Raw genomic sequence first — 13,201 nt, 5'->3', positions numbered from 1 at the left:
GCCGGTGAACCCAAAACGCCCCACACAAGGCTTAGTAGTCCGCACCAGTCCAATGGGCCAGCAAGTGGAGCCGGAGGGCAACCCGAGCGGGCGTGCAGCACGAGGGGACCAGGACCCGTCGCCGAGCTAAGCGCCCCGCAGCTTAGTCCGCAGGACCAAAGAGGGTGACGTGCTCTCCAGGAAGGCTCCGGGGGAATGTGGTGCGAAGGCCCCCGATGGAGGAGGAAGTGTCCAGCTGGTCAACAACCCATGGGGAGTTCCACGCGTGGGCTAGCTCAACCCGTGTCCAGGGAACGCAAGGCAGTGAAGCATGGGATGGGGCGCCCCCGCACCCCCGGGTGTCGCCAAGGCAGTGGAGAAGATTATGGCAGGTGGGAGGCTCCGCCGGCAGGCAGGGCAGGAACTCAAGATCCGGTGCCTCCCGTAAACTGCGCCCATCTGTCGGTGATGGCGCTGCAGGGACAGATCCCTGAGGAGGATGGGGCTCTCGTGACTGCGGGGCAGCACCCGCAAAATACCCCCGAGCCCCTCTGGTGGAGCCGCGCAGGACCAGGGGCACCTGGGGAGGGACAAGAGAAGGAGTTTCCAGTATTAGCCCTCCAGCCCACTGCTCGATAGTGCAGCTGAACACCCAGGCGCGCACCCCACTCACCAGCCAGATGGAAGGTCAGCCATGAGGAACGCCACAAGTCGTCGGGCCGCAGGAGGTCCATTCCTCTAGGAGCCCGGACTAGGGCAGATGGTGGGTGGCAACTCCAGAAGAAGGAAGGCAAGGGAAGAGGCGCCTGCTGCCCGACACGTGCAGCTGAAGGGCCCCCCTACCAAGGTGCACAGGAAGCGGTCGCCCCCCAGCAGGGCCTGATGGATTAAGACGATGGGCCCAGGGAACCAAGACACCACCACCTGACCTGGTGGCCGCCGCTCCAAGTTCCTCCCCGCGCAGCCAATACCCCCCTGGGGCCGAGTCAAAGGACAGCGCGGAGACTGGTTAGCATCCAAGAGCATCGCACAGGACAGCCGCACTCCAGGACTATGAAGCCCCCACAACACAACACAACACCAGGGGCAGGCGCCGGCTCGAGGCAAGGCTGCCCTGCGTAGATACTCAGCCGGGTGGGCCCATGGAGAACAGAAGATGGCGATGCCAGGGTGTTGCCAGGCCGCCCCGGCCCTCCCCACGACGGCACTCACTGGCACCAGAAGAGGGCAGGGCACCCGGGACCTCAGAGCAGGATGAGGCGTCACAGTTCCCAGGGACCTGGCGGCAGCAGGGCGGCGCGGGCAATCCCGGCTTCAGGAGCAGCACCGAGATGCCAGGAGTGACGGCCCGATGCCTCTCACCGCCGCCGGACATCCCCCTCCGGGCCGTGCCCGGTCGGCCCTACGTAGAAGCGGATCGCGGCACCCGCACCACTCGGAGGCAGCCTCAGGGATCCAGGAAGCTCCAATGTCCTCGCGGCGCCCACGGCCGCTCAAGTCCACCCCCAGTTCATCCAGCAGCTCCGGGGCGCCAACGCAGCTCGGGGCCTGAGGCCGATGCAAATCTCACGGCCACGCGGCCGCCATTTTGTGTGGGCGGCGGGACGGGCTCAGGGTACAGCAGCGGATTCCGACACCCAGAGGCTCCCGCCGCCACACTTGAACGGAGCCCAGGGGCCCCCAGCAGGCAGGAAAGCAGGTCCCAGGGGTAAGGTCTCCTGATGGCCGAGTACGGCGTGGATGACGGAGGTGTCCAGAGAACTTCTAAAGTGCGACCGCCATCTTGACGCTCCCGGCCACGCCCGTATTATTAATTGTTAATGTATATTGACTTAATGAACACGATTGTTGTGCACATCTCAAAATTAGAGAGACAACACCACCATATGGTAGACCGCCACTAGAGCCGGTGCTGACAATTAAGTGCCAGTGCCCAGCACCAGAGATCACTGGCTCCAATTAAGCACTGTGGTTATACCTATTTCAGCATTCCTGTCCCAGCAGCGCTGTTTCAAAAAAATTCACATCAAAGCCTGAGTTTCACGAAAATGTATGTTAAATGCCAAAATGTGTATGCAAAGCCTAAGTCTATGCAATTTTAGCTATGTGTTACTTACACCAAACATATGCTAATCACTTCCTAGATGATCATCTGATGAATGAGAATGATTTTTCATCTTTGCACAAGAGTTACAGAAATGCAATTACAATGTCACTTGTTTTCTACTTCTGTACACATACAAGCTACACATGCATTGGTGATTTCCTTTTTCTCAGGATCATTCACTGCCTGCCTGTTCTGTTGCAATTTCATTTTCATACAGCAGAAAAAGTATTTTGCATTTGTGATTTTTGTGAAACTTACAGTTCATCCAGATTCCGGAGGGGCGAAAAGCAATGTGAACTTAGAGTTCTGATTTCGTTTTTTCTCAAAACCCTGTGACAGCAGAAAAATAAAACTACAATTATTGCTTGCATAAAAACTTTAGAATTCAACTCAACTACTACTTTGTCAAAGATGAGTCCAGCTCCGTGGCTTTTGTTAAGTCTTTTAGAAAATGTGACCTGGTGTTACACGGTGAAAGATTCACAGGATAAGAAGTCGAGAGTAAATAGTCAGGTACTCACATACAATCCAAAACCATACAATATTTCTAAACATGTTCTATGCACTCATTGCCTTGCAAGCATTTTTGAATCATTGGCAAAATCTTTATGGATAAAATATGGCAGAATTGATTGAACCTCAATCCCAACTCAACCCATAAAACATATCCTGGCCAGTAGTCACAGTTAGCGGTCTGTTTCTTCATTTAAGTTAAGGCAGCGGGAGCGATATCACGTGACACTGAGTTCCACCACTTCTGCCAGCTGCTACTGTGAAGTAACCCTGGGTGTAGTTCGCGTAGTAGCGCTACGCATAGCTACGCAAAGTGCACTTCGTACTACGCAAGCTACGCTTAGCTACGCGAACTGTGTAGTGCAGTGTTCAAAATGCTGTTCGCACTGATTGCACAGTGCCGGATGCTTGTCCACACTGTGCACTCATTGCAAACGGCATCTTGCACAGTGCAAGCGGTGGTTTTCTGCCGCTCGAGTAGATTTGTACACGAGCGGCAGCTTTCTCAACGCGGACTGGTAGTTTCTCATTGCGAGCGGTCGCGAGCATACGCGACCACTCGCAATCAGAAACCTGACCTCCCTGCGTTGAGAATCTCACCGGGAGGTTTATTTTCCACACTCGCGATCGGCAACTTGATGATGCTGATCACGAACGAGGAAAAAGTCTCCCCGGGATGTTATTTTGCTCTCTCGCGGTCGCCAACTTGACGTTTAGGGCCACGAGCAAGCAAAAAATACCTGCTACGCTACTCGTTTTTGCACTATGCTACGTGCAATTTGCATAGCATGTAGTTGCGCAAACTACACAAACTACGCGAGGGTAGCGCAGTCCTACGCCCAGGGTTACGGTGAAGTACTAAGCTCATGAATTCAGTCCATACTTTTTTGCCACACCCACTTGCATGTGCGGGTTCTGGGTGCATAAAGCTGCAGCTCTCACTCATAGACATGCAAGTGCTGGACAAGGGCAAGGGGCAGCAGATTCCCCTATAGTGAGAGTGCTGATTACAATCATCCTTGTTAGTAGGAAAGCCTTCACGAAGACTCTGCAGCCTTCTACCAGGCCTGGGTAATGGTGATGCACCTGGCGTTGGTTCATGGAGCGGAAGAGTGGCATTATATAGTTCTCATCCTCCAGTTTCATGGAAAGCTGTTCTGTGCTGAGTCACTTGGCCAGGCACTCCGCAAGTGGGTACTTGCGAGTAGTGACAAAGTGATGTTGTACCGGGGAGTTAGTGTTTGTGTATATGTGTCACCTGTGTGGGCGCCTGTGTGTATGAATTTCTGTAAATGCATGTGTTTGCACGGAATTTGGTAGGGATGCCTTTTTGTATAGTGTTATTGACTAGCAATGTCTATGTGGGAGTGCAACGATTTCAAAGGAAATAACTGGCAATCCTTATGGAAAAACAAGGGCACACTGACATGAATGGGAGATTATATTTTACACTGCATGGTGTTGACTGCCATAACAAGGATAGCTGAAGCACTTCATGGCATTGACGGTCTGAGGGAATGAAACATAAACACAGTGAAGTTCAAATCCTGACACATGAAGTAAAGAAAGCCATCAGGAAACGAAAAACAAGGGATCCTGAACAAACAGCATGATAAATCGCACGTTGGCTGAGGAAAAAATACAAAAAGAAGTTATGGGAAGATAAAAGAAATGGAAACAAGAGATTCTGGTCAAAATTACTGTTTAGTGCTAGGAAAACTAACTCCAGCACCTTTTGGGAATTAATAAAGTACCTTCATTGTCCAGTGAATGCCTTAACCTCAAATTTTCAAGAACACGATTGAGCTAATTTTCTAACAAGAAGATTTATGGAGATCACAACTCGCAAACAACTGTCTCTGAAGTACCGGGAAGGCTCCTAGCAACAAGATCTAGTGACGGCAACAGGAAAAGCAGAAAACACCAGCTACGGAAAAGATGGTATCTGCAATCTAAAGGAAAAACAGATTTGTCATCTTATTCAGCAGATGAAATAAACAACCCAATATGGAAAGGCAGAGGAGATGGAGCACCCGGGCCCAATGGCATTCCTCAAGCAATTTTTAAATACGATCCAACTTTATGGTGCAAAAATCTAGCCACACTATTTAAAGAAGTTGAGCTACTAAATCAGATTCCAGATAGTTGACAAGGCCCAATCATCACACCGATCTACAAAGGTGGAGATAAAACAAGCCCGTCAAATTATAGGTTAATTGTCCTATCAGATGTAGAAGTAAAGTACTATGCCTCTCTGATCTTTGTAGACCTGATAGACTGGTCGGACAAGTTCAACTTGATTCCGATTAACTAGACAGGTTTTAGAAAAGGGATCGGAATGATCACAAATATTCTAACGCTCTCACTAATAGCATGAAAATGCATGCGGAAGAAACAACAACTGCACCTTAGCTTTATAGCTCTAAAGGCAGCATTTGACAATGTGGATCATCACCACTTGTGGAAAAAACTGAGAGCTTGGAACATACCTGATAGAATACTTAAAGGTATACTGTTATTCTACTCCCAAGCATGGATAAGAATAAAGTTGGGCAATGGCTCCGGATTATCAAGAAAGCTGAATACAACAAAGGCTTAAAACAAGGATGCATGTTGGCGCAGCACGTTTTAAATTTATTTATGTCTGACCTGACACAACGACTTGATATGATCAATTCTCATCCACCGCAATTGGGAAAGTTATCATTATTGCATTTTCATATGCAGACGATGTGATGCAAATGAGCCTAACTAAGGTTGGTCTCCAAAGGTCACTAACAGAATTGATGGAATATATAACAATGAACAAACTAGAAATTAACACATCAAAAAGTAAAACAATGCTCATCAGCAATCGTCCAAGCACCAAGCAGAGCATCTGGCTTGACAGTAAACCATTAGAGGAAGTAACCAGTTATAAATACTTGGAGTTTTACATGGATAATAGATTAAACCATTGAGAGCAGAAAAATTATATGTCACAGAGAACTAGTTCATTAGCTTTCGGCTTAAGGATCCTAGCGAAAAAACTGAAGCGGCCTTCCTACAAACCATTGCTTGCCATGATAGAGGCAAAAATGCACGCCGGCATTGCTTTACACGGTAAAGATTCTGTACTTCTGAATAAACTGTTAGTTACAACCAATAAAAAGACCTTCCAGATCCACCGGTCAATATCACCAGCCCAGGTGCGACTTAAATTTGGGCTCATAAATGAAACATTAGGGAGAATGTATACACAATGAGCTCTGGTATCAACTGAAACAGTATACAGTGTGCTCCATACTCAATAAGGTCCTATGGACAGAACTTGAAAACATTAAAAAATCTGCATATAATTAATATCTCCAAAAAGCGTTAACAACCACCTACATGACCGCGCTATGGAACAGTAATCTCCCTTTTTCAACATGTAAACAAGTCATAAACAAAACTGCAAAATTCCATTCCTTGGTACTCAACAAAAACACCTTCAGCCTTAGATCGCATACCTGGATGGTGATTAAAAATTATAAGATCCTTGCACCAGCACCTTACTTAAGTATTACATTTTCAGCACATCTAAAAAGACAGCTGATGGCCCTGCGCTCTGGAAAATTACCGTAGATTGCGGAACATGCAAGCTGGGTACATAAAGGGCCTATAGTATGCTGGCTTTCCTGCAGCAAAAATGAGGACTTTATTCATTTAATCTGCATATTCCCTGAACTTTATACAGCACAAGTCACCTTATTAAGAAAAGCCCTAAATATCAGAGGAATAAGGACATGCAGAGCTGCTATAATGCAAGGGCTAGATCCATCCGATCCTATAATGAACTGCAAGATGATAACATTTCTCACCCTGCACAACCAGGCTTTGAAAACCGAAATTCAATAGGAGCATTGACCATATCCTTTTAAAATGAAGTGGTGGCATCTTAAGGTTTTAATGCTTGAAAAAACATAAAATCAATATGTAATTAAATACTGTATTGAATTCTGTTAGCCAGAGGTCTTATGTTTAACAGTGGAACAAATGACCATTTAATTCATCCAATCACTATAATATCCTATTTTACTATGAACTATGTATAAGGTAAAAAGTGTGTTGTTGAATTCGGAAACTAAATTAATTGTGGATCAAGTTTTTTAGATTATAATGAACCATGACTGAAGTTTAATTCGACGTCTGTTTAAGACGATATTGGATTTTATTACCTATGATAAGGAACATTACTGGATGCACAGGAAGACTATCTATCATGAGGGTCAAAAGTGTAGACTGTAGAATGGGAAGAGTTGCTGAATTATTAAGAAATGTTATTGTACGTTAGGAACTTTATTGAATGTACACAAATACTATTGATCATAACTACTGAGTGTGTATAGCTTAAAATGTGAAATCTTGTTTTAAAAGCACAAAGATATTTAATTGCACTTTTTTTTTTATCTATGCGAGCAATAAACATTCATTACCATTACCATAAACACAGGCATCTGTGTTGCTAGTTCACCCAAACATATTCCTTAGTCCTTATAATTTCCCCGTATTTTCTCCTTTTTGCCACAGTTTCAGAGACCATGGCCCATGGGATTCAGGGTTTATCAAAACTATAGATCTAGTGCTTCTCCGGGGCACCGTTTCTGTATGCTGATATTGAGTAGACCCTCAAACGGTCTCCCTACTCTCTAGTCTTGAAGGGGTGTCCCTCTCAACTGATTCGTCTTGTTCCTCCAAAAAGGCAGCAATTTGTAAATTTTGGGGTGCAGTAGCTTCACTTAGCTCAGTCCATGGATCAGAACTGACGCAAAAACATGAGATGGGACCAGAGACATTCAAAAAGTCAGCCAGGTTACACTGGGTGAGATTTGTCAAGCTGTATGATCATATGTGTGCAGCCTCCAACTGAATACACATTTGCTGCTATTGGGACTCCCACTCTCCTGTGGACATGCTCCACCAGGGAGTAGGCAGCAGAAAGGAGCAACAGGGAGCAGGCAGCATAGACAAACATGAGAACAACATTTCCATAACACACTGTGCTGCCTAACGAGATGCAGAACCAGCACTATGAATGTGTGGTGATATTTTGCAAGTGATGGTCACCATCTCCTGTTCCAACACATGCTTGTGTTCCGCTCAGGATCAACATTTTCCTTCAAGAGCAGGATTAAAGTGATAATCTTGGGCGGGCCGGGGACATAATAACCCTTCCGATCGCACAACCCCCCCAACCACTGACAAACTTCAATTAAGAAGGACCATATCTCATATTCTACTTAAGAATTACTGAAGTAGCTCACAAACCTCAGGAGAAAATCTTGATTGCAGAAAGCCAAAGCAGCAGGCATTATCAAAAGCAGGGTTGTTACGTAGGCAGTCTTCCAGCTTGTGGCAAAGATTTTTCTTTACAAATGCTGTGCACATATATCAAACAGCAGGCAAAACACAAATGTTTTGAAATTTTATTTTTCCATGTGTAAACTGATTCTACATAATGTTTTGTGAAACGTGAACATTTTCTAGTCGAAAAGCTGAAGTAGCATTGAAAGTGTGTAATGCTCATTCTTTTCTTGTTTCTCATGTAGAAAAGAACGTTTTGTTCTTTGAGATTGTGGTGGGATTTCTTATTGAATGAAGGCTTTTTAGCTGCACCTTCAAGCAGCTCATATGCAATATTTGCTAGTTTGAAGGTCTCAGTGGAAGCTTGCTTGTGAGAACGTTTTGTATCTTTTAATGAGACTGAAACTGTATCTTTTAAGAATGTGCTTACAGCCTTTAGATTCAGATGCCCTTCAGATTCTGTGCAGATTCCCTTCAGACTCTCTCTCATAATAGAGATTCAGATGCCTTTTTCACTTGTACTTATGCCTGCCTTTAGATGCAAATTCCCCTTTTCCCTCACTTTAGAGCACATGTTTGCTATAGTCTTTCAGTCTTTCTGGCAGAATTCCACTATTTGTTTTTCAGATTTTCTGACGTTCCCCTAGCTTAGCAGTGTCGGAAGTTCCTCTTTATGGGAGCATGGATTTGCTTCATTCTATGTGAGGCGACTTTATAATAGTTTGTCATTGCTTATATGATTTTGAATTGCTTTTAATATATTGACTAATGCATTAATGTATTGGCTATTGAATTACAATTAATTCAGATGATTAGAGTTGTAACTTGGCAGATCTTTTAATCACCTTTATGGTTTTGAACTTCAACTTTCTGGGCCTGATTCACAAAAATAAAATTACATTACGGTGTATGTTTACTCATTTTCAGTATTCACCCCAAAAATGTAAATGTAATAATAACTTTACCAATAGTCGGAGTGGAGAGCTCCGCACATAAAAAAGATACGCCTGCCCTGTCTTTTTATGTGCCGAGTTATCCACCCCAACTGCGAAGTCTTAGCAGTCGTAAAGTTGCTATTAAGTCATTTATTTGTAAATAAGAGTAAAGTTACACAAAACAGTAAGTTTACCTTCATGAGTCTGGCTCTGTTTGTCTTCCTTGTGGAGCCAAATGTGCTTGCCGTTATTGAACTGTATTGAGTTTGATGTCAGCCTCAGTCGGAACTGCAGATTCATCAGAAGGCACTTATTGAACTAGAATTTACACCACAATTTGCATGGAGCAAAGTGCCCTAGCACTCGCCTATAGCCTATGCTGCGCATAAACCTTTTTTGGTTTCATGTACGAACTTGGAAAACTGTCAGCCAAAGCATAGCAATCACTGTAGACTGTATTTTGGCACAACGAGAAAATTGATCTGTAGACTAAATCATATTTTCAGAAATATAGCACCCCTAAGTATACTGTAGAAGTTTCTTCGCAGTGGTAGGTAATGGAACAAAGCCACTCCTAAGTACATCAGGACTTTGTTGCAAGGTTTAAGAGATAGCGTTACTGGTCGAAGGGAGTGAAACCCTAGTCAAGCAGCAACCACGAACCTTGTCAAGGTGAAGTCCCAAGCAAACCCCAAATTAACCTGTGCTCAACCCTCTGGTACCTTGGCACAGAGAAGTCAGACTTAACTTAGAGGCAATATGTAAAATATTTTCACAGCACTTCGAACAGTAACAAAGTGAAAACACACACAAGAAAAACCCCACACAAATGTAGAAAAATTGAGTAATTATTAATAAACAAATCAAGACCAATACGATAAAAATCCAATCAGTAGAACCGGAGATATACAGTTTAAAAAATGTCAGTGAATATAGTGCCAAGAAGCACAAAGCGCCAACTGCAGTTATCTGGTCGCCCGGGCCGGGACAACTCACAAGTTCAGGCCGACCTCAGTGGAGCACAGGCGAGTTACAGGGACCCAGTTAGGCCTGCTGAGCAAGAGTAACTTAAAGCCTGGTTGCGGAGTGTTGCGAGGTCCCCATCCAGGATGTGTCACACAGCCAAGTAGATGCAAGGATCGGGTTGGAGATGCACTGTGCAGCGTTGGTTCCGAAGAGCTGTGAGGCTGCAATACAAGGTCCTACATCATTGTCGAGGAGGTCATTGATGGGGGAATTGTTTCCGATGCGAAGTCCTGCCTCACGCTCTGGCAGGTTATGAAGTCCTGCATCGTTGTCGAGGATGCTGTCAATGAGGGACTTCCGATGTGAGAGCCTGCATCGTTGATGTATCGCGCAGCAGTGGTTCCAATGAGGCTGCGTGGCCGATGCAAAGTCCTTGCGGTGGGAGACTACTAATTGCAGAGGCAATGTGTCGGTTCTGCTTGGGGTTGCACCATGCAGAAGAGGAGATGCGTTAATTCTATTGGATCCACAGATGCACTGGCAGAGTACCTTTAAAACCTCTTCCAATGGTCCAGGACTGGGGAGACACCACTTGGCAGGATAAGACTCACAGTTGCAGAGTCCAGGTACTGGTTACAAGAGATTAGCCTTTGAAGTCACACTGGTGGTCCTAGGTACAAGTTGCAGGTCCAGTCCTTCTCACCCAGGCAAGACGACAGCAGGTTAGTACAGCAGTCCTTCAGGGCAGCAGTCAAACAGAGTGGCAGTTCTTTTAGCAGCGCAGCAGTCCTTCTTCCTCACAGAATCTTCCACAGGTCCAGAAGTGTACTGAAGAGTTGGTGTCTGAGGTCTTAATATTTATACCTGGTGCCTTGTTTGAAGTGAAAGAAACTTTTAGAGGATTACCCCTGAAGTGCTCAGGTCTCCTGTCTCCCCTGCCCTGGCTACAGACTAACTACAGGGGGTATGCAATCCTTTGTGTGAAAGCAGGACACAGTCTATTTGATTAAGTAAGTGGGGCTATGCCTAGCTCACCCCGCCCCATCCTGCCAGTGATGGCCGTCAAGCCTACCTAAGCTCTATATTGTATGTGGCTTTTAGAAATGGGGTTTCTGGTTGACTAGAGTATGCGCATAAGCCAGGCTGAGTCCACCATTCTAGTCAGGGCAATTAAGTTACACACCAAAAATAACTTGTGCTCATCCCCTTGTTAGCTCGGCACAGAGCAGTCAGGCTTATCCCCACAGGCAATGGGTAAATCGGTTGCGTAACACCCTCACACCAGTAACACAATTAATACACCACAAAAGAGACTCCACACAGGGTTATATAAAAACACTATTGTATTATCAACACATTAGCATACAAAATGACATAAATAGTAGTTGTATATTTCCAGATATCATAGATCTAAATAGTGCTGGTTACCTTGATAAAACCAGAGCAAAAACAATCTACATCACACAATTAATTTTCATATTATCATTGTTTAAAAACAGTGTTCATTGTCTTGCACCAAACACAATAACGCCAGCATTTGTGGTATAATTTGTGCCCATGGGCCACTTGCTAGGATAACCCCTGTTATCCGGAACACAAAAAGCCTGAAACGATCAAAATCAGTTTAGTGGTTGCCAAGATATCACTGTTTAAACAACTAGGACAAAGAGCAGTGCTTAAATGTGCTGGGCTTCTTCTAGAAGCCGTACAGTAATGCTCTTACCATAGGAATAACAACAGTGGTTGCCCTAGAGATGCCGAGGTCCGTAGGAAGTCTCGAGGGAGACTGAAATGTGGCCTCACGAGTGTGGCGTTGTGGGCTCGGGCCCACATGCTAATAATGATGGACACAGACACAGCGTGGTGGGGTACTGTAACTAGCCCAGGGCACGTGCGCCAGGTCCCTTTTATTGGCAGGGTCACCTGATTGCTGACGCCTGTGATGGGTGGGTGTACAGTGTGGGTTAGCACTAGGCAAAACACTAGAACGTGTCCACCAGGACACTACATCCTCCCAAACTTTATTGAAAAAGAAAAAAACGAAAAGTCCAACCTATGAAGAAAAATAAACAACAATACACAGCACCAATTAGTCTCTTCAGGCCATCTGCTGGGCGGTGCTGGAGCTCTGGACTACACGGTCAGGAAGCTTTGGTCCGCCTTGGTGATGAAGTTCAGACCGACCTGGTCCCGTAGCGTTGGAGTCTATTTACAAAGTTCAAATAGCGGTGCCTCTGGAGCGGTGGTGGAGTCCAGTTTGGAGATCTTCTTGCAGGCGCTCAGGCTCTGGTGGACAGCCAACCTGCAAATACGGAGGATGACCTTGGTGGATGAGGGCTTTCCTTGGAGGCGATGGTGCTTTCCAGTTCCCAATAGCTGAGCAGCTTCAGACTTGCCTCTACTGTCTGGACTTCCCTCTCACAGGAGTCTCCTGGAGGGCCTTCCTGCCAGGCTAACATGGGACCTTGTGGACTGTACGGGCCTCGTGTAGGCCGCGAGAAGGCATCGCTGAGGAACTGCCAACAGGACCACAGCCAAGTGGTTCATGCAGCTGCAAGGGGTCGTGTCTCAGAGTATATGTGCTCTCGCCGTTAGGACTCTGGTTCTTTGCCTTCCTCTGATGGTCTTTGGGTGACCAGTCTCCATCTGCAACCTCCAATCTTCCCAGTGCCTGTCGTGGAATTGCTGCCGATGCATCTCTCCGATCCGGATTCCCCCCTCACAGGAATTCCGTTGAGGCCCTTGCCCCTGGATTGCCACGTGACCGCGTGGGCTGTGCAGGCCTTTCGTAAGCCGGGCTGAGGGGTCGCTGCAGAACTCCCAACAGGACCACGGCCCAGCCTCGTGTAACTCCAAGGGTGAATATTCCAATGCTCGGGTATGCTCTTCTTCGGCAGGCTTCGGGCTTACGGGAGCACACAGAAGGTTCCTGGGTGGCTAGCCTCCCATGGCACCAGGAGTGCTTCATTGAATTCTGGATGTCTTGAGTGTTGGGATCCACTCTGGTGGTGCGATGCTCTTCAGATGTTCTTTGTGATGATGATGATGCACCTGGATGATGGATGCGATACTTTTCTTTCAAAAAGGCGGCGACCTCTTGCTCTTGGGGACCTCGTGGAGTGAAGAGGACTCGAGGAAGTTTGTGGCCTCTTACGGATGTCATCAGGCAGGTGCACTTGATAGATGTGGTCATCGATGTGGTCATCGATGTCAAGCAGCTGGTGACAGGTGAGTAGATGGTCACACTGTGAAGCGTGGTGCCTGGACGCAGATCGCGCTTGCTGGCGGCTTACTGTTGGTCGTCCCTCGAAGCTGTGTCCAGTGACGTCCCTGCTCCCTGGTGGCTGGCTTGTGCTCATGAAGACGTTCTCCAGTG

General features: G+C 46.3%; 1 protein-coding gene across 1 annotated transcript in view; it reads right to left on the bottom strand.

Moving 5' to 3' along the window:
• RXFP1 (relaxin family peptide receptor 1) overlaps positions 1-13,201 on the bottom strand; it is a 1,268,256-nt gene that overhangs the window by 178,983 nt on the left and 1,076,072 nt on the right. The window contains exon 11 of the mRNA XM_085641728.1: positions 2,345-2,416. Coding sequence (XP_085497854.1) covers positions 2,345-2,416 — 72 coding nt within the window. The remainder of the gene's footprint in view (positions 1-2,344; positions 2,417-13,201) is intronic.

The sequence above is a fragment of the Triturus cristatus genome, chromosome 2_2, assembly GCF_964204655.1.
Source record: "Triturus cristatus chromosome 2_2, aTriCri1.1, whole genome shotgun sequence".
Lineage (NCBI taxonomy): Eukaryota > Metazoa > Chordata > Amphibia > Caudata > Salamandridae > Triturus > Triturus cristatus.
The sequence above is the reverse complement of the archived record's forward strand: the minus strand, read 5'-3'. Positions and strand labels throughout refer to the sequence as shown.